The 26,691-nt window shown below is 55.2% G+C and overlaps 4 protein-coding genes across 8 annotated transcripts in view; 2 read left to right on the top strand and 2 right to left on the bottom strand.

The window, feature by feature from the left end:
* The window catches only part of Pmf1 (polyamine modulated factor 1), a 38,186-nt gene extending 29,129 nt beyond the window's left edge, over positions 1-9,057 (top strand). The window contains exons 2-5 of the mRNA XM_026405058.2: positions 4,823-4,928; positions 5,928-6,028; positions 7,533-7,728; positions 8,578-9,057. Of these exons, the coding sequence (XP_026260843.1) occupies positions 4,823-4,928; positions 5,928-6,028; positions 7,533-7,728; positions 8,578-8,631 (457 nt within the window). The 3' untranslated portion in view covers positions 8,632-9,057. The remainder of the gene's footprint in view (positions 1-4,822; positions 4,929-5,927; positions 6,029-7,532; positions 7,729-8,577) is intronic.
* A 1,413-nt stretch (positions 9,058-10,470) lies between these two features.
* Bglap (bone gamma-carboxyglutamate protein) lies at positions 10,471-11,557 on the top strand. The gene is made up of 4 exons (XM_026405059.1): positions 10,471-10,717; positions 10,888-10,926; positions 11,093-11,162; positions 11,351-11,557. The coding sequence occupies exons 1-4, from the start codon at positions 10,654-10,656 to the stop codon at positions 11,481-11,483; spliced, it is 306 nt and encodes a 101-aa protein (XP_026260844.1). The 5' UTR covers positions 10,471-10,653; the 3' UTR covers positions 11,484-11,557.
* A 1-nt stretch (position 11,558) lies between these two features.
* Paqr6 (progestin and adipoQ receptor family member 6) lies at positions 11,559-15,964 on the bottom strand. Of its 4 annotated transcripts, none has more exons than XM_026405057.2 (8): positions 15,889-15,964; positions 14,763-14,838; positions 14,226-14,353; positions 13,936-14,141; positions 13,704-13,830; positions 13,292-13,388; positions 12,993-13,143; positions 11,563-12,660 (listed from the first exon to the last, which is right to left on the bottom strand). In XM_026405057.2, the coding sequence occupies exons 2-8, from the start codon at positions 14,811-14,813 to the stop codon at positions 12,386-12,388; spliced, it is 1,035 nt and encodes a 344-aa protein (XP_026260842.1). In that variant the 5' UTR covers positions 14,814-14,838; positions 15,889-15,964; the 3' UTR covers positions 11,563-12,385. The 4 variants fall into 4 exon arrangements, with proteins under 4 accessions (XP_077659854.1, XP_077659853.1, XP_026260842.1 ...); XM_026405056.2 differs by lacking the exon at positions 15,889-15,964 and adding an exon at positions 15,357-15,426 and having other exon boundaries at positions 11,564-12,660; XM_077803728.1 differs by having other exon boundaries at positions 11,559-12,660; positions 13,704-14,141.
* Positions 15,965-16,869: 905 nt separating this feature from the next.
* Smg5 (SMG5 nonsense mediated mRNA decay factor) overlaps positions 16,870-26,691 on the bottom strand; it is a 30,566-nt gene continuing 20,744 nt past the window's right edge. For both annotated transcript variants that reach the window (XM_026404907.2, XM_026404908.2), the window contains exons 14-22: positions 26,300-26,375; positions 25,502-25,677; positions 24,495-24,653; positions 20,881-20,940; positions 20,285-20,444; positions 19,777-19,867; positions 18,918-18,992; positions 18,406-18,544; positions 16,870-18,228 (exon numbers count right to left, since the gene is read on the bottom strand). In XM_026404907.2, the coding sequence (XP_026260692.1) occupies positions 18,145-18,228; positions 18,406-18,544; positions 18,918-18,992; positions 19,777-19,867; positions 20,285-20,444; positions 20,881-20,940; positions 24,495-24,653; positions 25,502-25,677; positions 26,300-26,375 (1,020 nt within the window). In that variant the 3' untranslated portion in view covers positions 16,870-18,144. The remainder of the gene's footprint in view (positions 18,229-18,405; positions 18,545-18,917; positions 18,993-19,776; positions 19,868-20,284; positions 20,445-20,880; positions 20,941-24,494; positions 24,654-25,501; positions 25,678-26,299; positions 26,376-26,691) is intronic.

Below are 26,691 nucleotides of genomic sequence, written 5' to 3'. Positions count from 1 at the left end.
TTGTAGCTTCTTCTACAGTAGAAAAAATATGTATATCATGTGTAGTTTTATCTGCTAAATCATTGCCCAAACTAAGGGCTCCAGGCAATCCTGTATGTGCCCTGATATGTCCTATAAAGAATGGGTCTTTTCTATCCCAGATTAGACTTTGTATAGTGGAAAACAAAGAGAAAACAGTAGAGGAAGGGGAAATCCTACCAGCATCTTCAAGGGATATTATAGCATTAACTATATACTGACTATCAGAAAATAAATTAAATACAGAATCTTTGAACATTACAAAAGCTTGTAAAACTGCATTGAGCTCTACCTTTTGAGCTGATTGTTTGGGAACTAAAAATGTAAAAGTTTGATCAGGGGTAACTACTGCTGCTGTACCATTATTAGACCCATCAGTGAATATATTTGGAGCATTCACGATAGGTGTTTTTCTTGTCATTTTAGGAAAAACTACAGGATGCTTAGACCAAAAAGACAACAAAGGATTAGATGGTAAATGATTATCAAATGAAACATTTGATTTACACATGATTATTGCCCATGTATTTAACTCATTAGCTAACTCATCAATTTGCTCCATAGTATATGGAGTAATAATTTTATTGGGAGAAATTCCAAACACTCCCTTTGCTGCTTTTATTCCTTTCAGTATTAATTGTCCTACAGCCTCAGGATACCTAGTAAGAATAGTGTTAGGAGAGTAAGATAAATGTATCCACAATAATGGACCTTCTTGCCAAAATACTCCTGTAGGAATATTTTTTGTTGGTATTACAATGAATAATAAAGGCAAACTTATATCAATTCTGTCCAAATGCATATTTTCCATATATGTTTCAATAATTTTTAATGCCTTTCTTGCTTCAGGAGTTAATATGCGGGGTGAATTTGGATCTGATGGACCTTTTAGGATATCAAATAAAGGTCCCAACTCTCCTGTTGGTATGCCTAGATAAGGCCTTATCCAATTTATATCTCCCAACAACTTTTGAAAGTCATTAAGCGATTTGAGTTGATCTACTCGTATTTGAATTTTAGGTGGACGGACCATGGTTGAGGATAATAGAACTCCTAAATAATTAATTGGAAAATTTAATTGTACTTTATCTATTGCTATCTCTAGATTATAATTTTTTAACAAATTTGTAAGTGTGGCATAACATTCCAACAATGTGTTTTTATCTTTGTGTGCTAACAATACATCATCCATATAGTGAAATATTTGTAGTTCAGGATTTTGATTTCTAAGTGGCTGGATTGCTTTATTAACATAAATTTGACACATAGTTGGGCTGTTAGCCATCCCTTGAGGGAGCACTTTCCATTCATATCTCTGATCAGGACCTTCATGATTCAGTGCAGGGATAGTAAATGCAAAATGTGGACTATCCTCAGGATGAATTGGAATTGAAAAGAAACAATCTTTAATATCTATAGCTAAAACATACCAGGTTTTTGGTAAAGCAGACAGTTGAGGAATCCCTGATTGAGCAGGTCCCATAATAACCATCTCATTATTAATGGCTCTTAAATCTTGTAATAATCTCCATTTACCAGATTTCTTTTTAATGACAAAAATGGGAGTATTATAGGGAGATACAGAAGGTTGTATATGTCCCTCCGCTAATTGTTGTTTGACCAGGTCATGGGCTGCTTGTATCTTTTCTTTAGTCAGGGGCCACTGAGAAACCCATACTGGTCTATCTGATTTCCAAGTGATTTTTATTGCCTCAGTGACCCCTTCTGAAAACCCAGTCCATGTCTATTTATTCTTTGATCTATTTGTATTGGTGCTGCTATACCTTGTTCTTGTTTTTCTAATCTTTTTCCTTTCCTAAAACCTTGTCTAGCCATAATAGTGGGTGCATTTTGATTGATATTATTTGTTAATGTCAAACCTAATTGATCTAAGACATCTCGTCCCCATAAATTTACGGGAAGATGATCCAATACATATGGCTGTATAGTTCCTTCACATCCTTCAGGATCCTTCCAATCTAAGACCATTGCACTTCTATGGGGATTAGTTGCCACTCCTAGGCCTCGAAGCGTTTGAGTGGCTTGTTGTAATGGCCAATGTTTTGGCCATTCTTGACGAGATATGATGCTAAGGTCTGCACCTGTATCCAGTAGCCCATTAAATTCATGTCCTTGAATATTTAGTTTTAGCATTGGGCGAGAATCTAAATTCAAAGACAGCATAGCCCAATCTACACCTGTGGAGCCTAAACCCCTGGAACCTCTTTCCATAGTAGTACTGGAAAATTTATCATGTAGGCTGGATATTATTAATAACTGTGCTATTCTATCTCCTGGTGAAATTACTGATATACCCTTTGGAGAACTAGCTATAATTTTTATTTCACCTTCATAATCGGGATCAATTACCCCGGGACTTATCATAAGTCCTTTTAGCGTAGAAGAACTACGTCCTAACAATAAGCCTACTGTTCCTTGGGGAAGAGGTCCTTTTACTCCTGTGGGAATGATTTGAACTCCCATCTCTGGAGTTAGTACTGCTCTGGCGGAGGCGCAGATGTCCAACCCTGTGCTCCCTCTGGTTCGTCTGATGAGAGATCGGATGGATAATGTGTCCTGGGTACTACCCTGATGGGGTTGCTGGGTTCCTCCATGGTTTTTCTGGGTTCCTCCAGTGCCCCGTACATTTGTGGTCGTGGGCCCCGGAGCATTGGGCCCCCCTGTCCGTTTTTTGGCAATGGAGCCTGATGCCTTTCTCCACGATATCGTGGGTAACCACCTGGTCCTTGTCCATTTTTTGATAATGGAGTACCCTCTATGGTGGTTTGAGAACGGCATTCATTAGCCCAGTGTCTCCCTCTACGGCATCGTGGGCAAATATCTGGTGTTCTATTCCTTTGATACCTAACTTTGTTATACCTTCCTCCTATGGGGCAACTCCTTTTAAAATGTCCTGTTTGTTCACAATTGTAGCATGTTTTTGGCCTGGCATCTAAAGCCTGTTGTACTGCTGCCAAGACTTGTCCTTGTTCATTAATGTCTCTACATAATTTAATATATGTGTTTAAATCTTCATGTTTCCATGGTCTAATGACCTCTCTGCAGCAACGATTTGCTTGGTCATAAGCCAGTTGTTTTATAAATGGCATTGCTTGTTCTGTGTCACCAAAAATTTTGGAGGCTGTTTGAATAAGCCTATCTACAAAGTCAGCGTAAGGTTCATTAGGTCTCTGTATTACCTTAGATAGCTGACCTTGTAAATCTCCATGTCCTTGTAAAGTCTTCCATGCCCTAACTGCGTCTGCAGCAATCTGTGCATATACAGCAGGATCATATTGAATTTGTTGCCGCTGACCCTCATAAGGTCCTTTTCCTAGCAACATCTCTAGACTTCTTTGAGGGTAACCGGCTGCTGCATTTCGTCTAGCTGTCTCCCTGCAAAATTCCTCATTGGCAACCTTCCATAACAAATATTGTCCTCCATTTAGCACAGATCTACACATGCTAGCCCAATCTGCTGGAGTCATGTCCAAGTTAGTAATGGATTCGACCATGCTTACAGTGAAGGGTGCATGAGGACCATAGGTTGTTACAGCCTCCTTTAATTGCTTCACTGTTTTGAACTCTAACTCACGGTGAATTCGCTGCCCTCCTGCCTGCTCAAGTACAGGGCATGCTAATCTTTGAGGTCCTGTCTCAGGATCCCATCTATCAACTACGGGGGTTGAGGGGGTTGAGGGCCACTCAGCTATCTCCATAGGTGGAGCTGTTGGCTGAATTACGCCCTCTGGTGATAGATCGGTGTTAGTAGCAGCCTCCTGTTGTTGCTTCCCCCCTGATAGCTGTTTCTCCTCTAAGCTTTCTTCCTTTAAATTTTCTTCCTCTGTCTGACTAGCTTGAGAGACCTTCTCTTTTGCTTGATCTAAATTGTCTTTCTCCATGGTTTGAACCTCTAACAATTTATTTAACACTCTTTCAGTTTGTTTTTTACTAATTTCTAATCTGTTACAAAGATAACGCAACCCAAAAAGATAACACAAAACAAGACCGAAACAGAATGAAACAAAAATGGAACAAAAAATCGTTGTATCAATTTTCCTATTTTCTGGACATGTGCATTTGTGGTCTATTTCTATCTCTTCCTCAGGGGCAAACAACTTCAAACCTTGAGCCAACCATTTTTCCCAGTCTGCCTGAGAAAATTCTAGGGATAGGCAGCTTGAAACAAAACCAAAACAAATCAAAGCAAGAACATATTGTTTTTTAAAATGGTCACCCATTCTCTTGCCTTCCCTTAGGGGTAAGCAATTTCACTTACCCCGAAGCTTCAGACGTTCCCCGTCCGGGCCGCCAAATGCCGCAGTCTGGCTGGGCACAAATCACGAGCCACTAAAGCAGGAACAAATTTTATTTTTTCTACTGCAAGAAAAAACCTCACACACGCTCCTGGGGAATCCTCCCGAAAAGCCACGAGGCTCCTCCAGCAACCCCCAGCCGGAAAAATCTCTCCGGGAAAAACCTCCTCCTGCACTTCGCCAACCAATGGGAACTCCCGGGGAATCCCCGTGAGAACTAAAAATAGCGCGAGAACTCAAAATTAGCGCTAGAACTCAAAAGTAGCGGCAGAGGCGGATATTAACGCCTTGCCTGTCAATCAATACTGTTGGCAAAATGCCAGGGGCCATACAGACTCGGCTGTGGCTCTCAGCAATTGTCATTAGCAAGAGGGCCATGAAGCAGATAAAGCTTGAGTCCTATGATGAGAAGCAGAGGTGCCCGGGCAGCTTGATGACTGGCTGTGCACTTGACCCTCCCTACCTTTGACTTCTCTTCTTCCTGCCAGCTACCAGAGATTCACGGACTGTTATAAGCGCTTCTACCAGTTGCAGCCTGAGATGACACAGCGAATCTATGACAGATTTATAACTCAACTGGAGGCATCTGTCCGGGTGAGTGACAAGAGGCCCAGAAGATACCATTAGCTTAGGTTTTTATCTCTAGATTGTTGGTCCTCTGGGGGCAGTGACCCTACTCCTTGCCCCTCTGTCTTCTCAGCCCCTTCAGCCACCCTCTGTGCACAGCAGGCTGCAGTGCCAGTCACCCCCCTCCTCCAAAGAATGTGGGTATCTTAAATGCCCCTTTCTCTTATTGTGCTGTATTGTAATTATGTGTTTATATGTCGTCTGCCTTACTGGGCCGTGTGTGCTCTGCAAGGGCAGGACAGGGTCAGGTTCATCTTTGTATCTTCAGCTTTTGGGCCAAGGCCTTGCCCAGAAGAAGCCACCTAATAAACAATACCACTGTGAATCCAAAAAAGGCTATGATTCCATTCATGTCTTTAAGTAACTACAGTGTCTCTAGAGAGTCGAGGATGGCCCTGTTAGCACCACAGTGTGAGGAATCGGGACAGGTGCTGAGAGTGGACACAGGAAGTGCCCAGCCCCCAGAAATGAAGGCAGGGAGAGAGGCTTGCTGCACATTCTTTCTAAATGTTTGCCATATTATATTTTATTTCCTTTTTAAAATATATATATTATATATAAAGTTGTAGTCAGACACAAAACCTTTATTTATTTTTTATGTGGTGCTGAGCATCGAACCCAGTGCCTCACATGTGCTAGGTGAGCACTGTGCTAAGCCACCACCCCAGTCCCTATATTTTATTTTCCTAAGTATAAATGTCACATGTTAGCCAGGCATGATGGTACACTTCGGTAACCCCGGTAACTGGGGAGATAAGGCAGGAGGATCACAAGTTCAAGGCCAGCCTCAGCAACTTAGAAAGACACTGTCTCAAAAAGACTGGGGATGTAGCTTGGTGGTATAGCACCCCTGGGTTCAATCCCCAGTACCATGGGGGTTGGGGGGGCAGAAATGAGCCAGAATTTAGTGTATTTCTACTCTGGGCTTGTCTAGTATCATTCAGTTTTTTCCTCCTTTCTCTTCAGGAGGAAATTTCAGAAATTAAAAAAGAAGGGAACCTAGAAGCTGTCTTGAATTCCTTGGATAAAATTGTGGAAGAAGGCAAAGACTGCACGGAGCCAGCCTGGTGAGAAAGGAGCGGGTAGGGACCACACTTCAGTTTCTGGTAGGAGACTCTGAGGCTGACCCCATATCTGAGACACTGGGCTCTATATAGCCCTGAGAGAGGACCCTTTGACAGGGACAACACCAAACAATAACCAAAAACAGTTGAAATGCAGAGTTCCCTCCTGGGAGGAGAGCCCCAGGGCAAGTGCATGTTATCCAGGGGTTCCGGAGGGAAGTGGTTTGGAGGTCGGACTGAAGAGGCCTTTGAGAGGTCATTTCAGGGCTTGTTGGGCCTGTGGGAGGAAGGAGGGGAGGGACAGAGGATGCCGAGCAATGAAATTGGGAATCCTACGTAGGTTAGGCTGGCCAGGCACTGGCTTTGAGTCATTGGTTTATTCAACACACATTTAGGGGGCACCTACTACACGCTAAATACTGTTTTAGAAGCCAGTGATGTGGCAGTGAACAAGTGACACTCTGCAAGTGACAGTTCAGTGGGCAGCTTGGCAGCCTGGAGTGCCATGAACCGGAGGAAGAAGTAAGGCCTTGAGCGCAGAGTGGAGAGAGAGGCCGTCAAGACCACCGCAGCCTTCCACTACCTCTGCCCTCACAGGACCTCAGGCCAGAGGGGAGAGATACCATTCTTGCGCTTTGTGACCTTACTTCTTTTTCTTCTTTTTTTTTTTTTTTTTAATATTTTTTTAGTTGTAGACGGACATAACACTTTTATTTCTTTTACTTATTTATTTTTGTGGTGCTGAGAATTGAACCCAGAGCCTCACACATGCCAGGCAAGCACTCTACCTCTGAGCTACCACCCCAGCCCGTGACCTTAATTCTTAAAAGAATGAAATTTTACAACTAAAAAAGAATTTTTAAGCCATATGTTGGCACATGCCTAGAATTTCAGTGGCTCCACAAGTTCAAGGCCAGCTTCAGCAACAAAGCAAGACCCTATCTCAAAATAAAAAGGGCTGGGAGGTTATGTGGCTCAGTGGTTAAGCACCCATGGGTTCAATCTCAAGTAGCAAAACAAAAAAAGAATTTTTAGAAGAACCTACAGTGGTGCCTGCTCCCTGTATGATCTTGCCTCCTTAGACCCTCTCTCCTTATCTTCTCACGTCATCCAGCCTCAAGGTCTGGGTCCTCTCTCCAGAGCCACCCTACTGTGAAGTCTCATCTTGTCACAACCCCATCTCTCCAGCTCCCAGCCTGATAGGGTGATACACAAGCAGGACACATGTTCACAAGGACAGTGGCAGAGGCTGGGAAGTCACCTCTAGACCTGAAGATGGGGGAGTGTGTGGGAGAGAGGAGAATGTGGAGTGTGGGGTGGAAGGCTGGTGGCAGCGGGCCTGGGGCGGGCGGTGTTCCCATCAGGAGCAGGGCTTGGGAGGTAAGAGGGAGAGATCTAGGGAGCCAGCCCAACTTGGGACTGGGGTGGGGACGTCAGTGATTTGGTTTGGAAGTAGAACCCTCCCACACATTGTCCCTCCCTCTCTATCCCCCACGTGACCCTTCAGGCGCCCCAGTGGGATCCCAGAGAAAGACCTGTGCAGCACCATGGCACCCTACTTCCTGCAGCAACGGGACACCTTGCGGTGCCATGTGCAGAAACAGGAGGCCAAGAACAGAGAGCTGGCCGATGCCATCCTGGCTGGGCGCAGGCAGTTGGAGGAGATGCAGCTGCAGATCCAGGCCCGGCAGCAGGCCTGGCAGGCAAGTGTCCAGCCCTGTCTGCTTTCCCCTTCATCCCTGATAGGCCCTCGGAGATCCCCTTCCAACATAAGGGACCCCAGAGGCAGGAGGGGCCTCCTATGGTGGTAGAGTCACTCATCACTTCTGCTTGGATGTGTGCAGCAGGCTTCTCCCACCATAGCAGATGGGCTGCTGCCCACCTTGCCCCTGCTAACCTCTAACTGCAGCATGGATTCCCTGCTGCCATGGCTGAGGCCCAGAGAGGGCAGAGGTGTGTCCCAGGAAATGGTCATTGTACTTCTCCCTGGGAACATAGACAGTATCTTCAAAATGTGCACACTGGAATGACTTCTAGAGCCCTCAGTACATCTGGAACTCATTCTCCAGCAACAGTGTATGTCCTTTGAAGATGAACTTAATTTTTGAAAGTGGCCCAAGTGACTGAGGATAGAAAGGGTAGAGTGATCAAGCTGGCTAACACAGCTGGCAGGCAATGAAATGGGGTTTTCAGTGATGAAATGGGGTTTCTTATTGGCTCAAAAAAGTTAAAGAAATTATAAAAAGTAAAAACAAAAAACAAAAAGTACTGGGGATGTGGCCCAGTGACAAATTGCCTCTGGGTTAAATTTCCAGTACCGAAAAAGAAAATGAACTCTGCCCTGGGGAGGCCTAGCCTAGGTGTCCTTGGTACCCAGCCCACCATCAGTACCGTTGAGTGGTAGACTTCCTGCCTATCTTTGTCCTGATGCGCCTTCCTGGGCCAGTAATGAGTCACATGGCCCTAGGGGAAACCCACGCCAGTTCAGCTCAGAAGAGAAAGGGCTTGGTTTCCTCATAGCCTGTGAAGCTATTATCTCCTGCTGATTTCAGGCTCTGCATGGAGAACAGCGGGAACTGGTGGCCATTCTGAGGGAGCCAGAGTGAGGCGGAGCCTGTGGCTGAGAGCAGAGGGCAGTCAAGGTCGACGGCTGTGGTCGGCATGCTGCGCCTGGGCGGGCTGCCTTTGAGGACAGCTGAAATGGTGCCAATCTCCAGGCAGTGATGGAGGATCAGGCCCGAGCAAGCCCCACTGCTGCAGTGCTGTGAGGCTCCCCCGGGGTCACATGTACTACCTTCAGACTCCTCCCTTCTGCCCAGAGATGGTGGCCCAACGTGGAGTCTGGGCCAGACTCTTTCTCCTTCAGGTGCGGGCCAGCACCACCCCCAGCGCTCTCCTGCAGGCTGCTCTGCACCCTACCACCTCATCCCTTAGGGAATGTGTTTTCAATTTCACTGATTGTCCCCTTGCTGGCCAGCCCAAGGTTGCTTGCCATGTTCTCCCCACATCCGTAAATAAACATCCTCCTCTGCACTGTAATCTGTGAGGATGCTTCCTTGCCTGGCGTCTGTTGGGCCAAGATCACTTCTGGGTCCCCAAGCTCCAGCTTTAGGCAAGGGCATGGTCAGTCCAGGCTGGATGGGGCAGTTGTATGTGACCATCATGTGCCAACGGGCAGCAGAGCCCGTTTTCACAGAAAGTGGGACACCTGGGTCCCCCAAAGTCAGGATGAGCTGTCAAGGGTATGTCACTCTTCGTCCTACCCTACCTTCTCTTTGACATTTGGATTAAGTGTCCATGGTGGAGGCCTCCGGGATAGCTGGGCCTCAGGACAATGTGACTCATGACTGCTTCTCCACCGAGCTCTTCTCCAGCCAGGGCCACCAGGACCGGAGAGGAAGGGGGACGTTTTTGGGTGGAGGGCAAAGCTTTTTGCCCTGGTATGGGCCACACCCTAGCCCCTTGGACAGAAGCTTGGTTTGGGTCTGTCTCAGAAGCACTGGGGACAGATTGGAAGACATCAGAGTGGCTCCTGCTTTAATCTCTTTCCCCACCAACAGCCCAAGCTTCATCTTTCCCTCTGCCCTCCTCTGCCCTGTGGAGCTGTGGCATTAATAATCCAGCTGCCTCCATCCTGCTCAGCCACCTCACCGAGTGCTGTGTGTACTTGTCAGAGAGGGCAGGCGGCCTCCAGCCCGGAGGGGTGTGAGTGAGGACACAGGTCAGCCGGGGGAAGGAGCCGGGCCACCCTTCCTCGCTAGGCTGGCTGGAGGCAGTGGCAGCTCTCAGGTGTGGGCTGGGGTTTTCAGGCTGGGACCTGTGGGCCTTCCTGGTGGACTGGGAGAGGCAGGTCCCTCCCTGAGGCTGTTAACCTTGGGGAGGCTGCAGGGGTAGGAGGAGAATCGGAGGGTCAGGAGCCCAGAGATGCATTCTGTATTACACTCCTCAAGGCCCTCCCTGCTGGGTCCCCCACCACAGTGCCCTTTCATACCTGGAACTTACTAGCCACCTGGCCTGCCCAGAAATGGAGAGGCTGTCCTCATACACCCAGCCCTACTGTTTCTGTTGGCTTTGACTCTTGGACCTGTGCTGCCCTGACCCCTTCTGTTCCTGAAGCAGTTGAGTGGCCCACACCACGCCTGCCTTTGATGTCTGCTGGGTGGATGAGGCCATTGCTAGGTTTGGCTCCTGCCCCCCGGGCAGACAGTGCAAATCATAGGCCTTGAGAGAGCTGGAGCTCTGGAGCCTATTTTAGACCTGAGCACCCCCTTCCTCTCTCGGTTCCACTTAGATCCCAGCCAGGACTCGGGCGGAGGCTGCGGTCTCAACAGAATGGAGAAGGGTATAGGGATCTGGGCAGCCCCCTAGGGCAGGGGCCAGGGGTGATGTCAAGAGCCTGGCAGCCTCTGATTGTGGCTGTCCTCCTTCATCACTCCCAACCACAGTATCCTTTGGGGTTTGGCCCACAGAGCCAGGGCAGATGACCCCCAATTAGCCCTGGCCGCTTCCCCGTGCCCTGCTTGACCATGTGGGCGTAGCCCCCTCATCTCTGGGGTGGTATAAAGAGTGCTGGAGTCGGGAAGAGGCAGACCAGTTCCAGCAGCATCCTGACAGTGCCAGCGGACACCATGAGGACCCTCACACTGCTTGCCCTGCTGGCCCTGGCTGCACTCTGCCTCGCTGGTCGGGCAGGTGAGTACCCCCACTTCTCCCCTTTTCTTCCAGTCTCGACACCCTTCTGCAGGCCCACACTGTCCTTGTGGAGGGAGAAGCAGGAAGAACAAGCTACCAGAGAAGTGGGGGAAGGAGGATGAGGGCCCTTGGAGTGAGCCAGGGGTGAGCTGGGCACCTTTTCTTTGCAGATGCGAAGCCCAGTGGTGCAGAGTCTGGCAAAGATACAGGTATGGGCCTGGTAGAGGTTCCTGGTACCCCCTCTGCCCTACGCCCCTCATTCCCATTCCCTGTCGCCCGCTGACTCCTGCCTGTTAGGAAGGCCTGCCTGCTCCCCTGCTTACTGTCCCAAGCCTGGAACCACCTGACCCCTGCCCTCTTCTCCACGTTCCACAGCCTTCATGTCCAAGCAGGAGGGCAACAAGGTGGTGAAAAGACCCAGGCGCTTCGTGGACAATGGGCTGGGGTAAGTAGGAGATGCTGAGCAGGGCCCTGCACCTGCAGATGTGCTGGGAAGAGCCATGGTAGGGAGTGGCTTTTAATAGGGACAGGGCAGGGAGTCCCTCCTGGTAAGCACTCTGGAGTCCGTGTGCAGTTGGAATAGGGAGTGGGTATATTGCATGAGGAGTGATGCCACCGTGTGGGACTTCTCAGAGCCCCAGCTCCCTACCCGGATCCCCTGGAGCCCAAGAGGGAGGTGTGTGAGCTCAACCCGAACTGTGACGAGCTGGCTGATCACATCGGCTTCCAGGACGCCTACCAGCGCTTCTACGGGACCCCGGCCTAGGTGTCTGTGCTGGCCGTGGCAGCCCTGCTCTGGCTCTGCACCAGGACTGCTCCCTTGCCTCCCCCTCCGTCCCTCTGCCCTGCCAGTGTGGGCATCCCAGCTGGTCCAAAATAAAGTCCAGAGGAGGAATTGATGGGCTGTGAGTCTGTCCAGTCTGTGGGGGAGGGGCTTGGCGGATGGAGTGGAAAGTGTCACCTTCTTCAGTCCCACAAAGTGCATCCCGAAGTCCTGTTTGTTTATTTATCGTAGCTGCTTTGTTCCAGAAAGCATAGAAGGTGGTTTCCTAAGGCTAACTAGGCTTCCCAGCTCTGGCCCAGCACCCCTTACACCAGTCCACTGAATCAGCCATGACACAGCAAACACACCAGCCCCTGAAGGCCTGGACATCTTGAGTATACAGCTGTGACCAGGACAGACTCATCTCTAGGCAAAAAGCTGCTGGCAAAGAAGGTGCTACCTCGTTTTGGGGGGTGGGGAGCCAATGTGTGGCCCTTGCTGGTTAACAAGCATTCAGGAGAGGCCTAGGTTAGTCAAGTCAGTTCTTCTGGGCTGAGCGGAGACTTCGGGGAGCACCAGAGATGGGCCAGGTGAAAGGGCCCGACACTCCCTGTTTCAGCCCCCAACAGGGCCCGGGGGCAGCTCCAACCTGGACACACGCATCTCCTCCCATCTCCCCTCACAGACCCTCGGCACTTACCCACTCCTTCCAAGAGCCCCTCACGGCCCTCGCACTCTGCCAGTTCCCTCCGTCTGTCCCTCCTCTCTTCTGCCCTCCCTCTCTTCTCAGCTACTCTTGGCTCCAGGCTCAGATGTGCCCCCACCTTATCAGGCCTGGTCTGGGCTCCACAGAAGCACTGGGTCCTGGTCTCTGCCTCCCTCCAGGCCAAGGTCAGGGATGAGTCTCACTGTTGCTTGGCCTGAGCTCCCCCCTCTGGCGGGCCACCTTGCAGCAGGGGGCAGGTCCCAGGGGCTCGAAGCAGGGAGGCTGTGAAGGCAGCAATGATGAACAGGTTCCCAGCCACTGCCAGGCCCAGGGTGGCCACTGTGCCCTGCAGGCCCAGGGGGGGTTCCTGGGTGGCCAGCCAGGTTCTGCGTGATCCCATATCAGCTAGTACCGCCTCCAGCTGGAAGTGGGTGCCCAGCACTGCACAGATGTGGAATAGCTGGTGGCTGTGGCCTGGAGGGAGGGTGGGCAGGTCAGGCACACACCCATTCCCAAGGCTCACTGACCCACTCTGTAACCCAGGGCAAGTCACCTGTCCTCCTACTCCCCTGTAAGAAACCCTGACTCCCAGAATTATTAGAAGGGGGACTGAGCTGATTGGCATAAAGCCTCTGCATAGTGTATTAGTTTCGCTGTTTCTGAGGATGGGCCCAAGGAAGAGGACGGGTGTGTCCTTCCTGGCATCTGCGTCCACCCTTGGGCTGTGAAATCTCTACCTAGCTCACTCCTGCCCTGGGAAATTTGTCTCCCTGGCCCTGTCCAGGGCCGTCGGGGCATATCCTCACCGATATAGTCAAAGCGCCCAGGCGCCAGCCGCTCTGGCAGGTGGGAGGCAAAGAGGAAGCCAGTGAGCAAGGCACAGAGGAGATGGTAGCTGTGGCTGGTGCTCAGCGCCTCCTGTCCGCAGCTGTGACCCCGGCCCCAGCACAGCCCCAGCTGGCAAAGGAAAAGCATGGCTGGTGGAGAGGGCCTCTGAGCGGAGTCGGAGATGGGTCTGGGACCTGGCCAGGGTGCTGAGCCTGGAGAGCAGGGAGAGGGCTGGGGGAGACGGGTCAGGAGGAAGCCGGGCGGCCGGCAGCCTTACCCTGTAGAAGAGTGGAAGGTTGTCGAACAGGAAGGGATAGGCGAAGGCCGCCGTGCGGAGAACCTTGCTGAACCCAGGACTTTCTAGTTCTGGGAACCTGGGAGACACGGACAGGCTGGTCGCCATTCCTGGCTCCGGCAGGGATCAAGAAGGGCAAGGGGAGCTGGAGCCAAATGGGTGTCAATGAAGCTTAGTGGCTAGGAAAGCTCTTAGGTCGCACGTCTTCCTGTGTAAATGGCCACGTCTGTAAAATGGGGCTAAGGACACCTGCCTCTTGGGAGGCTGTGGAATGAACAGACAGCTGGGCATGTGCAGGCGCGCAAGGGCTGGCCTGTGACCTCCCAGCTCTCCTCTCCTGTCCCTCGGCCTGGCTTCGCCCTCCCTTCCCTGGGGGCGGCGCCGGAGCACCCACCGGGAGTAGCAGGAGAGGCCGGTGCACAGGAGGGAGTTGAAGGCGGCGGTGGGCACAAAGAGCTGGTGCAGGCGGCCGTGCAGCCAGGAGGCCGGCATGGAGTAGGCGGCGTAGGGGAAGGCGCAGCCTGCGGGGGGCGGCGCGGCAGGAGCGGAGCTGAGGCCCACGCGCCCGGGCCTCCGGAGGTCTCCCGCCCTGCCCCGCCTCCCTCCGCGACCCGCCGCCGGCTCACCCAGGCTGTAGAGGCTGAGCGCGCCGTAGTCCAGGAAGTAGCAGATGTGACGCGCGCGGGGTGACATGGAGCTGAAGGTGTGCGCGCAGCACGACGCGAAGGGGTAGAGGCAGGCGGGCAGCAGGAAGATGAGCAAGGGCCAGTCGTAGGGCTCGGCGCGGAAGCCCGGGCCCTCGAGCAGCGCCAGGAGGCGCCACAGGAAGTACCTGCGGCGGGAGGGCTGGGCTCAGGCCGCCACCCCGCGCCGCGCTCCCGGCCCAGGCTGCGCCCTCGAGCAGAGCGCCCCTCACCAGGTGGGCAGGAAATGGGTCCAGATGTTGACCGTCTCGTTGGTCATTTGGAAGGAGCTGAGGACACAGTCCAAGGCGGAGCTGGTGGGGCGCCGGTAGCCCGACATGATGCCGTCTTCCCAGAACACCTGGGGTCGTGGTGGAGGGAGAGAGGGGCAGTCACTGTGCCCTGCCCGCTCCGTCCGCCAAAGACCTCTGGAAGCCGGTGAAGAGGATGCGCGCGACGTCACGGGTCCCCAAAGACGAACTAAATCTGACCCCCATCTTAAATGGCCCCAGTACCCACAGAACAGATGAGAAACAGAAGAGCCAGGACGGGGGACAAGATGGGCGTGGAGAGGCCACAGGGCAGTCTGGAGGAGTCTGAATGGGGGCGCTGTGGGCTCTAGGGAGGGGCACACGCTCAGAGAGCTGGGCAAGCCTCCTCGGAGGGGACAGGAGGACAGGAAACTGCTGCAGGGGGATCTCCTCAAGAGCCAAAGAAAAACGTCGCCCACAGTCCTCTGGGGAGAGAGGGTTGGTGGGCGAGGCCCTCACCCTGGGAACCTGGTGGACTCGAAGGAGCTGGGGCAGCTTGAGGCTGAGCATGGTGGCCCGGCAGCTCCACGTGGACCTGGAGATAGAGTGGGGGAGCGTCAGGGACCAGCCCATCCACAGGCCTCTTTCCCCCGGTCTCAGGCTAGATCTGGTTACTCAGCCCAGGACGGGGCGCCTGCGTGGTGGCTGCTGGCCACGGGCTGCTTCCTCCGGGCCAGGGTAGGCTGGCCCGGCTCCCTCAGGGAGCCCCACAGAGCCCTGCCTTTCTCACTCCCCACTGGAGAGGCTGTCAGCCTCAGCCTGGAGCAGAGGGCCCTCCTCAACCCATCCCCTGGAGTCGGCCCCCTAGTGCTCTCTTGGCCTCAGGAAGGACCCTGACACCTGGAGGCCAGCGGAGGCTTCAGCGCCCCCTCCAGCAGAGAGCCCTGGTGCCTGGTAAAGCACTGAAGCCCGCCCTGGGGGAACTCCCGGGAAGAAGGATGCCATCCAGTGGGCAAGGAATTAGGGTCCTGGTCTTCTCTGAGGACTACACTTGTGCCCAGGGGATACTCAGGGTCCCTGCCCCTCCTGAGCCCCAGGCCCCTCATCCCAGACCTGTGCAGTGCCTCCGGGTGGCTGCGGCTCTGCTGCCCCGCCCGCCTCTCAGGCTGCCTGTCCCCTGCATTCCTTGGCACCAGCCGAGGGGACGGGCTTGGAGGTGGGCGGGCACCCAAGAGGGAGAAAAGGACACTCCCCGTGTCCCCAGGCCAAAACTTTCCAGCAACTCCGCGGCCAGCCCCACCCCTCTTCCTGCCAAGTCTGAGCTTCGTGGGTCTGGGCCTCACCCAGGCCTCTACTTGTGTCATTCAACAGTTTGGGTCCTCAGGGAACTGGGTGCTGAAGGCCTGGCTGGGAACAAGGGTGCCTGGTCCCTACACCCCACATGAACAGAAAGGGCTCCCCCAGGGTGTCACTTGCCACCTCCTTTCATAGGGAAGGTGAGATGATACAGGGTCCGTCTCCCCTCGGGATCCCTGTCCTCAGAAATAGGGTTTGGAGCTCTCCGCCACGGAAATGAAGGGTCTGGCGGACACCACCTGGAACCCAGAAGAGGAAGGGCCAGGGCCCAGGTCTTGAGCTTCCTTACCCAGAGCTGCAGGGCTGCTCCTCAGCTGGTGGCTCTGCCACCCAGGGCTCCTCAGGCGGAGTCCCAGGCTCCTTCAGCCAGGCTGACAGGGAGAAGAGTGCTGGGGAGGCGGGCCGGGCCAGGCCTGGGCGGAGAGTGGGGAGACAAGGGGGAGCCAGGGAACAATCCCAGCCTTGTCCAGCCTCTAGGGAGCAGCACGGGGTGGCCCAACCCCATTAGCAGGCAGCTCACTCGGCCTCCTGCGAACAGTGGCCCCTCCAGCAGGACCCGCCTTGCTGTGCAGACTGGCTGGGGCAGGCCCTGGTGGTGTGGACTCCAGTCCCCTCTCATCAGCACACCCTGGTTCCAAGTTGTTCAAGGAATGTGGACAGTTTAGTCTCAGGCCCAAAAAGGGGATCCAAATCCCTAGAGGGTTTTTTTTTTTTTTTTTGGTAGCAGGTTGAACCCAGGGTGCTAACAACTGACCCAGCCTTTTACTTTGAGACAGGGTCTTACTAAACTGCTGAGGCTGGTCTTGAATTTGGGGTCCTACCTCAGCCTCTGGAGGGTGCTGGGATGACAGGCGTGTGCCACTGTGCCTGCTCCAAACCCCTAGGATTTTGACTGCATTTCAGAAACGCCAACCCCTCTCCAGCCTCTCGGCACCTGGTGTCTGGGAGGTGCTCAGAGCAGACTGACTGTGGAGGGGCCACCTCCCCGCAGGGATGGATGTGCCAAGCTTGTTTACCCCCAAACACAAGGGTCATGTGAGTGCTGACCCTCGGGACAGGCACTGAGGCTGGTTTCAGGGCTCCGTTCCCCCCCAACCCAGGAAGCACTGCGGAGGCAAAATTATTGTTTGGGCCTGTCCTGGGAGGAAACCATGGGGCCATGAGGTCAAAGAGTGACAATCAGAGCCATCTCCAGGGACTTCGTTCCTGAGGTGCACTTGAGAAGCATCCCCAATACCCCAGCTCCCCAGTGAGACTCTGGCAGACAGGCTCGGGCTCGGGGGTCTTTATTAAGTGATGCTTTAGTCTCAGTCTCTGCCAAGAACTGGGGGTGGGGATGACTGTTCCCCCAGGTTTCCAGACACACACTTAGAGGTGGCCGCCAGAAGCCAGCTCTCCTCTCAGCAGTTCAGGAAGCTAGGCCAGCGCTGGCTGGGCTGGGGGCAGAACTGAGACCCTCCTCCCCAGCCCCCAGCCCTGCTCTACTGCAGCCTGGGGGGAGGGCCGAGGTATCCGGGCCAGCGCCCCCCACTCCTAGGTGCGACATTCACTGCCCTGAGCTATTCATGATCTCTGCTCCCACATGGTCACCTGGACACTCCAAAAGCCGGCTCATGCTCAGCCCACCAGACCTTTAATCCTGAGGGAGGGAAGCCCATCAGGATGGTGATCCTGGCTGGCGGCTTCCGCAGGCCTCCCTTTCTACGGCCCACTGAATGCTGGCTGCTCCTCTTTGGCCCTCCCTGGGACAGTAGGAGTGGCCTCAGCCTGCACTCCACCCTGCCCTAGCGCAACAGCCAAGGGCACAGAGCACAGCAGTGGGCTGGTGGCACAGAACCACTGCTGGTACAGGCCAGCCTGCCTGAGCCCCACCTGGGGCTGCCCCTGCCCTGGAAGCCAGACAGGCAGACGGGGAGCAGAAGAGGGGCAACTGGGAGTGTGGCTCCCGCAGCAGGGGGGACACAGACCCCACCCCTGCCACACCGTGGGCTGCTCCAGGCCCTGCTTTCACAGAGCCCCACAGCTGGCTCCAGAGCAGTCCTGCCCCCCAAGGGAGATGAAGGAAGATGGGTGGTCCCTGAGGAGGGAAAGGGTCTGCAAAGAGCCACCGATGCCTGTAGTACTCAACTCTCCCCAGGGCCCAGAGGGTCCACCGCCTGGCCCCTTCCACCTGCACCTCGGGTAGAACGAAGGGCCCCTTCTGCTGTCCCTTCCCCTCAAGAGGTCCAGGAACAACTCCAATGAAACGCAGACACCTATGCCTGCCGCCTGACACCTGCTCAGGGGACAGCAGGAGGGTCAAGACAGGAAGGCTGGCAGGGAGCCCAGCCCAGGCCTCTCCTGCTCCAAGAACTTTCCTCACTTTCCTGACATCATCTTGGCAACAAGGGACCCCCCCTCCCAGCTGGCTCCTGGGCCCTCCCTCAGCTCCGCACAGCTGGGCTTCCTTCCTGTGTTTGGTGGGGTGGCTGCAGGTGGCGGTCCGGCTGCCGGGGAGAGCAGGAGAGATCTGGTGTCAGCCCCACTGCAGGGCCTCGGGTCAGCCTCAACCAATCTCCTTCCACTGCTTGTAGAAGTCCAGAACGTTCTTGATGTCCACGCTGGCATGGGCAGCGGCCTGCAGGGCTGCCTGCAGAGGGAGGGAAGGAAAGGTAGAAGAGGCCTGGCCTCCTGAACTGCGGGACAGCTGCTGGGATCTGGGGAAGGGGTGTGGCAGGGGAAGGGACATCTGCCTGGGAGATTGAGGACAGATGCCATTCAGGTCTGCTTCCCCACAGTCCACCCTGTCCCGTCACTGGTGACCCACCTGCATGGGCCCTGAGAGCGCACTGGGGTTATCCAGGGGAAGGCCTGTGACAATGGTCACCATGCCACTTGGGTCCTCTTCCCCCGTCCCCTGGGCTAGAGTCAGTTGTTTGCAGCTGTCCAGGATCTTATAGAGAGTCCTAGTGGGAAGAGCAAAAGACGGACTGAGACCCAGCAGAGCCTAAACACGAGGGTCCCCAGGGGCCAGGGGAAGCTAAGAATGGGAGGACACCAGGAAATGGCAAGAGAAGCCAGGCAGCCAGGGGCAGGGGCCCTGAACCTGGCTCTGGGGGATGTGCTAGAAGATAGCAGAGACGTGCCCGAGCAGAGCGCCAGGCCCAAGCTTCTCGGGCTTGACGCTGAGCCCATCCAGAGGGAGGAGGGCCCCCGGGGCTGGGCAAGTCCAGAGCTGCAGGAGGCCCCCTAGCAGGGGGGTGTGGAGCCCAGGACTTCCCACGGAGGAGCAAGGCCGGTTCCTGGAGGAGGCTCTAGCGGTAAGGGCTAAAATTTTACCAGGCATCTGCATCCTGCCTCTTCAACTTATGCCGCTCAAAGCTCTTCCCCACCTCCTTCTGGCAGCGAATGTACCTGCAAGAGATGGAGCAAGGCAGGGTCAGGGGACAGGAAGGGCACTTTATACAAAGAAAACTATTGTAACCCGGGGTCGCAATTTTGCCAGAGGGGGAGGGCTGGGCTGGCTGGTGGCACTGCTCCCATCAGGATCTTTTAGACTTGTTTCAAAGTGGCTTCCTGGTCGCTAGGCCTGGCTGCTTTCCTCTGATAACATCATTCTCTGGTTCCTCCCGGGGAGGAGCAGGGAGCAGCAGATGCTTTCAAGTCAGGGCTTCTGGAGACAAGGTCCACACAACTAGGCACCATGGAGCTCCTGGCCCCGGGAGGCAGATGCAGGGGAGGGCGGCACCCCCCTCCTAGATCTCCAGCCCCAAAGACCAGAGGGCAGCTGGACTGGATGGGGAACCTGCATGTGCTGCCATCTGCTCCTCGCTGACTGGCGGTCTCCCGCCTCCAGCCTCGGCTCAGTAGGGAGCTGGGAGGCCCTGGGTGGTCCCTGGTTCCCAGCAGGAGAGTTCAACAAGAAGGAGCCCACAGCCTGGAGCTAGGGTGGTGACGGCTCCCTTCTCTCCTGTGCTGCTGACCACAGACTTGCCCAGAGGTGAAAGGACAGCAGCTCAGTGCTCCCCCTGGGCCTTTAGAGTCACCCTCTGTTTCAGCAGCTGTGACCTGGACTTCCAATGATCTCTTCCATGTCACTCTCTAGGCAGCATGCAGACCATGACGCCAGCCGCTTGCAAGCACGTGCTGTCCCCACCGTGGGCCAGGGCCCACCCCACTCTTGCCAAGATGTTCTCACCTGTTTCCTTTTTTAAATTCTGCCTCCAGGTACCGGATCCCATCTCGGGCTCCGGGGTGTTCCTTCTTCAGCAAGTCCAGGCCATCGATCACTGGGGCACAGGGTCAGGGGAGAGACAAACAGAGGAGCTCAAACTGCTGACCTGAGCTCTGTGGGAAGCATCTGCGCATACACTGGCACAGACTGCAGGGGACAGGGCCCGTGGTGCCCCACGAGGCTCCTAAAGTTCTTTGAGAACATGACCTTCTGCCGGCAATTTACCAAGAGCTTGCATTTAGATTTTTCTCGGTGGTTATTCCAGCATCTTGTGAGACAGCATTTAATGGAGATTATTAAGGCCATCTCGCAGATGAAGTGACTAGGTTCAGAGATGTAGCGGCACTCGACCAAGGGCACTGTATAAACTGCCGGTTCTCCTCCAGCCCCCAGGCCAGTCACCCCAAACCTGGCATCCTCAGTCTGTCTTAGGCACACATGTATCTTTCCTCCTCCCTCCCAAAATGCTTACCTGTCCTTGGGATGATGACGATGAAGCGGCCACTGGTGGCCAGCTGACGAATGATAGGGAGGTGGTGGCAGAGGGCTTGGGTGTCGGGGACGAGGTAGGGAGACATGGCCGACTGGGCCTTGGGCTGCTGCAGGCTGCCCTCCAGCTGAGAGACCTCGAGCTAGTTAGAGGAGACACAGTGAGAAGAGCTGCCAGGCCCCGCAGCCTGGGCTGAGCAAGAGAACCCAGGCAGCAGCAATAAGTGGCTCCTTCTCTTGCTAAAAGGGACAGCAAAGTCTATACCAGTGACCTCAGGGGAAAGTGGACAGGAAGAAAGGATAAGTTAACACCAAGGGCAGTGATGTGCATCCAGGGCCTGTAATCCCAGGGCTTGGGAGGCTCAGGCAGAAGGATCACAAGTTCAAAGCCAGCCTCAACAACTTAGCGAGGCCCTGAGCAATGAGGAGACCCATCTGGAAGGCAAGAAAGGTGATCCAGGTGAAGCTGAGGGACACAGTGGCACAGAGCAGGGGTCTGCAACTAGAGTGAGATCCACCAATGAGGTTCAAGCAAAAGCTGGGCCAAGAGCAGGAGGAGCACCTGGCCCCACTTCCTACCTGAAGCCGGAGCTGAGCCATGTCTCTCATTAACCTGTTCCGCCGAGCCTCCTCCTGCGCCTACAGAAGACAGAAGCTATGAGAACAGAGGCGGGCACTGCCCTCCAGAGACCATGACCACCAGCAAACCAGCAAGCTCCCCGGGGCCTGAGACAAGCTCGCGCCTGCTGCAGGAGGGGAGGGAGGGAGGAAGAGGAAACACTCTTCTGCGCACCCAGCAACTCCCATGATCAGGCCACACTGCACCACCGGCAGGGGCTGTCATGACGCAGGACGCCACCTGGCTGTGCCTCGGGGCCTGGCTGATGCCTGCTCTCTTGCTCTCCTCAGCTGGGTACCCCCTAGAGGACCCCGACCTACATCCTTGGCCTCCTCCCACTAGCTGCTCACCAGTGCCCTCCAAATCCACAGACTCCGCCCGGACCTGACCAGCCCCATGTCCACCTGCCCGTTCAGCAGGCAGCCAAATCTACCTCTATGACCTGTTTCTTTTCTGCCGGCGTCCCTTGTTTCTGAGGGAACCCTCCATCTGCCTCAGTCAAAAAGCCTGCAGCTGGCTTTGACTTCCTCCTCTCAGCCCAGAAGTTACCAGCTTTCCAGACCTGCCGACTGCACCCCCTGACCAGCACAGGGACTTTCCACCTGCATGGGCCACCCCAGTCCCAGCCAGCATCTCTGTGTCGTCAGCTCAAGCTCTTCCCTGGTTGAACCCCGCCCGTCTCTCTACCTGCAACCACAGCGATCGCTTAAACCATCTGATGCCTGTTTGGCCCCGTCTAGAAGTTCTTTGATGTTTTCTTTGGCTTTTTGGATAAAGTCCAAATACTGCAATATGGTCTAAAAGCAGGGGACAAGGACGGGGCCTCTGTCCTGTGCAATACGGAGAGCCGCTGGAGACTCCTGGAGGAGCCAAGCAGCACATCAAGGTGAGACCTCACCAGACCAGCCGCACCGAAGGGAACTGAAACAACCAGCTGCAACTCTTCAAAAGATCAAGGTTGGGGAAACTGAGGCGCTGTATCATACTGGAGGAGACTAAAGAGACAACAACCAAATATGTGGGCCCCTGCGTTGGGCTAGGAGGAGAGAGACATCAGTGGGAACCGGTGGACTACGACACACCTGCAGCTAACAGCACCGCCCCGACCCAAATCCCTGCTTTTCTAACTGTATTGTGGCCAGTACAGAACTGTCCCGGCTGTGTGTGGTGGCGCACCCCTGTGACCTCAGCTCTGGAGGTTGAGGCAGAGGGTTTGCAAATTTGAGGCCAGCTTAAGCAACTTAGAGAGCCTCTGTCTCAAAAAAAAAAAAAAAAAAAAAAAAAAAAGTGATAAGGGCAGGTGACGGCGCAGGGGTGGCGCACCTGCACTACCCCCGTGAGCCACCATATGAAAAAGCCCTGCCCAAGTGCTAGCAGTGATCGCCGGGAAGCACCTACACAGGAAGCGCGGTGAGGCGGAAGGCCAGAGCCTGGGGAGGCGCTTCCCCACAGGCCTGTCGGCAGACTAAAACCAAGGGCACTTCCCTCCAGAAATGGGAACCATGAGTCTCACTTTTATGCTAAAACTCTCTTTGTGGAACCCCACGTTCAAAAGAGGGAGCGAGGGTACTTGTGTGATTCCTGCCCCTGAGAATCGTTGCAGGCCAGGGACCCACGGGCCCGGGGTGAGGAGGGCTGCATTGAGATAAGGGCCCCGAAGTCACCCAACAGCGCGGACAAACCTGGTGCTCCTCAGACAGCCCATCAGGAGAGGGGACCCCAGCCCAGGCGCACACTGCCGCGGCCCTGTGGAGTAGGTGCCTACTCGACCTACACAGAAGTCCGGTCCCCAGAGTGGCACAGAAGAGCCAGGAGAAGAGCTCAGGTTTGGGGTTTGGGGTCACTCACTGCACAGCACTTGCCCAGCAAGCCAGGGCCCTGAGTTCAGGCTCCAGCCACACACACAGACTGAAACAAGAACTCGGGCTGTCCAACTCCAGAGCCCTGGCTCCACTCTGACGACACCTGCTACCCTTGGGAAGGCTCCCTTGGGTTCTTTTTCATACATGAAACAAGCTCCCACTTCCCAGAGCTGCTTCAAGGTTAAATGAATGTCACATGCGAACCAGTCTTTGCACCCAGAAAGGTTTTAATGAAAGACAGGAGATGGCAATGTGACCTTCATAACCCTCCTGCTCCTGGGGGCTGGGCCCTGTGGTGGGGAAGCCTGTGACCTGGGCAGAGCAGAGGCAGTGTGGCCTCTGATGTCCAGTTCCACATGAGGTGGCCTTGCAAGTGCTGCCCACGCCCACTGCCTATCCTCAGAGCCTTCAGGAGCTTCTGGCTGAAGGAAACGCCTGTGGAAACGCCAACCTGTTCTGAAGCTGTGTAACTTCCCCACAGTTATTTTTGTAACTCCGTATTTCCCTATGGAACTGCAATAAACCCTGAATACAAAAGGTTTGTTTTTAACAAAATATGCTTGTTTATAAGACGGCAAGGAAGGGAGTTTCTGGGGAGCCAGGGTCCCTTCAGCTCAGCAGAACATCCGCAGGAAAGGGGCTCAGAGCTAGGAGGGAAGTGCTGGCCTGGGCTGGGGCTGGGGCTGGGGGGAGGAAGCTGGCCGGGGCGGAGACTGGCTTGGGATGAAGAAGCAAACCAGAGGCTGCTGAGACACCGGCCTGTACTTCCCATGCCAGACACCAATGCCCCAAATGCACCAGAGAGGACAACATGCCCAGGGCCCATGGAAAAAAACAGACGGTCGCTCAGAAAGTATCAGCCCCACAAAAGAAAGGACTGTCCTGTTGGCCGCTGTAACCCCAGCGTCTCTGGCACCCACACACCTAGCACCGAGCACCGAGCAGACTCCCGATGGGTATCTGCAGAATGAAGCACTAAGTGGAAGAGAGGTAACGGAGGCCACTGCTGACTCTTGGGGCCCCTGTGGAGGGGAGCATGAGCAGAAGAGGTCCCTGCATGGTGCCGGGTCCCAAGGGTCTCCACCCCTTCCATTCCTGTCTTCTATTGTCATTGTTTTACCAGGGACTGAACCCAGGGGTGCTTTACCACTGAGCACATCCCCAGCCCTTTTTATTTTTTTGTTTTGAGAGAGGATCTCACTAAGTTGCTTAGGGCCTTGCTCAGTTGCTGAGGTTGGCCTCAAACTTGCCATCCTCCTGCCTCAGCCCCGAGTAGCTGGGATTACAGGCGTGTGCCACACGCCAGCTCTCTACTCCTCCCTCTTGATCCCTCTTTCAGGGACAGCACCACCTGCCCCACAAGACAACGGACAGGGCACACTCTGCGCACCCTTCTCCCCTCTTCCCGAAAATCCCAAAGTCGATTCCATTTATTCCCACAGAAAAGATGAGGAAACTGGCTTTGCAAGGCTCAGGGACTTTCTTAATTCAAAGCAGGAGGGAACACAGATGGCCACGTCAGTCCAGGGACAGTCCTAGGCCATGCTGCCTCTGCTCAAGGCCCCTCTCTCTCTGTGTCCAGGCCCCATCCCTTAGTCCCTCCCAGTCCCCCTTCAGGAAGGCCAGCTGGCCTTCCCACTCACCAGGTTCTTCAGGAAGGCCCGGCAGTGTGGCTGAGCCCCCACCCGGCCCCTCAGGGAGGCCTGACTCACCATGCGGAACTGGGCCTGGGCCTGCTGCAGCAGGCTCTCCTGTTCAGACTGGGCCGTGCTGACAAAGATGCCGACCTCGGGGTTGAACTGCAGGATACTGCCTTGCAGGCGGGCGACAAAGTGACCGAAACTGCGGATGCAGCAGATGCGCACCACGGACTGCAGGGAAGCACAGGAGCAGGGCCTCTGGCCAGCCTGCCACCAGGAGGCTCCCAGACTTCCCCGTCCCTCCCGCCCCCCACAGGCCTGCCACCTTGGCCCTGGGGGTCTACAGTGGGAGGGAGGAGCACTGAGGCCCAAGCCTCTACCTGCCAGAAAAGCAGGAAGCAAGCAGGGCAAGGAGAGCCTAAAAGATGGGAGAACCAGGTCTTGGTCTGGAAGAGCAAAGGGCACGGAGGGGACCCCAGGAGAGCTGTTTAGCGTCACCCGCCTCCACAGGTCTCAGCTCCTTGATGTAAAATGAGGATTGAAACACAGGGGTATTTCCCGACTTTCTTTCGTCAGTAAAATCTTCCCCCTTCAATGCAAATCCTCTCTGGAGCCCTCAAACACAAAGCCCAGCACAGCCAAGCAGCTCCGGTGAGAGGCAGGCAGTCAGGGGAGGGCCGGGGCACTGGGAGGCGCCCCGACAGCCCAGGAGGTGACGCAGACTCAAGGCTGAAGGCAGCGGGACAGTGGGCAGCACAGCCTCCCAGTGCAGAAGCCAGGCTCCGGCTGAAGAGGCAGGGCTCGGAGCTGAGCCACCTTCGAAGCCCAGCACAAGCCTGCTCTGGGGCCTCCTGCCGTGGGAGAAACCACCAGCAGCAGACAAGCGTGGTGTCTTCAAGGCAAGGAAGAGAAAGGACACCCAGGTGGCAGCTCCGCGGACTCACCCTCCCGGGAGGAGGGGAGGAGGGAAGGAGGCTTCTGGTGGCCCCACCCCAGCCCCCACCCCAGCCCCCACCCCAGCACTGCGGCCCTGCATGACGGGCACACAGCACCCTCTGGCAGGAGAAGGAAATGCTCACCTCCTCCAAGGCGCTGAGAAGGGGCCGGTCCGTGTCAAAGTTAAAGCGGCGGTGAGCAGCCCGGAGGGGAGGCAGGTTGCGAAGCGCCATGTCCTCCGGGAGCAGGGGGCTTGAGGGGAGGTCAGGCAATTCACAACCTTCCAGAAGATCCTGCACTTCAGGACATAAGGCCAGGCCTGGGCAGAAGGAGGCCACATCAGACCACCTGCCCTGGAACTCCCGGTCAGGGGGACAAGCCCTCGTCCATGGGAATTACGGGGCTGGCAAGGCAGGACACACCACAAGGATAGAGGGGAGGAAAAAGAGCCACAGGAGGACACCCCGGCAGGACACAAGAGCTCAAAGGGTCAGAGGAGCAAAGCTGGGCGCAGGAGAAGGAGGACGCTCAGTCCATAAAGGCTCCCCGACAGAAGGCACACACTGGGGTGCAGCTGGGAGAGGGGCTCTGGAGCCAGGAGCGGCTGCAGGGGGAAAGCAGGCGACTGCTCCAGTGGCAGGAGGGAGACCCGTCAACTCCCAATGCCACAGACATCCGAGTGACAGCAGCCACAGCTCCTGGCTCCTCCCTGGGTGCCTTCCCCAGGGAACACGGCCCTCCATGCCCAGGCTACCTGCCCAGTGAGTGGTGCTGGGCTGGACACCCGAGAGGCCGGACCAGACAATGACTGCTGTGTGCTAGGGAGGCCCTGCGGTGAGTCCCAATGACCTCCTGACCCCAGGGGCTGGGCTATGGCAGCGGGAGGGCTCAGTGGGGTCTGGAGGGAAAGGGATGAAGGACAGTGTCGGTGACTCGCTCACCGGACTCCTGGAGCTCGCCAGCAGCTGGCAGCAGGTTCAGCAACACAGACAGGCGGTTCCACAGACTCTGGGAGCTCTGGGGAGGGAGAGGAGGGCTTGAGCCAGGGACTTCGGTGCTGGAGGAGAGCAGCGGGCCAGGGTGCCACGCCCTGGGGACTGGGCTCATGTTGGGGCCTGGCGGGACCTGACAGGAAAATTAACCACGAGGCCAAGGGGCTAGCAGAGGACCTTGAAAACGGAGGGGGGGCGGGGGCAACCCAACTACTCCCACGGGACATGGGGCGGGCTCAACTTCTTCACCAGCGAACTTCATGAAAAGAGGGCAGTGAGGGGACAAGAAGGACTTCCTGGATCTAGACAGTGGGAGAAGTTCAATGTGGAAGAGGTGACTT

This window comes from Urocitellus parryii, chromosome 11 (assembly GCF_045843805.1).
Source record: "Urocitellus parryii isolate mUroPar1 chromosome 11, mUroPar1.hap1, whole genome shotgun sequence".
Classification (NCBI taxonomy): domain Eukaryota; kingdom Metazoa; phylum Chordata; class Mammalia; order Rodentia; family Sciuridae; genus Urocitellus; species Urocitellus parryii.
This window is presented reverse-complemented; position numbering and strand designations above follow the sequence as displayed.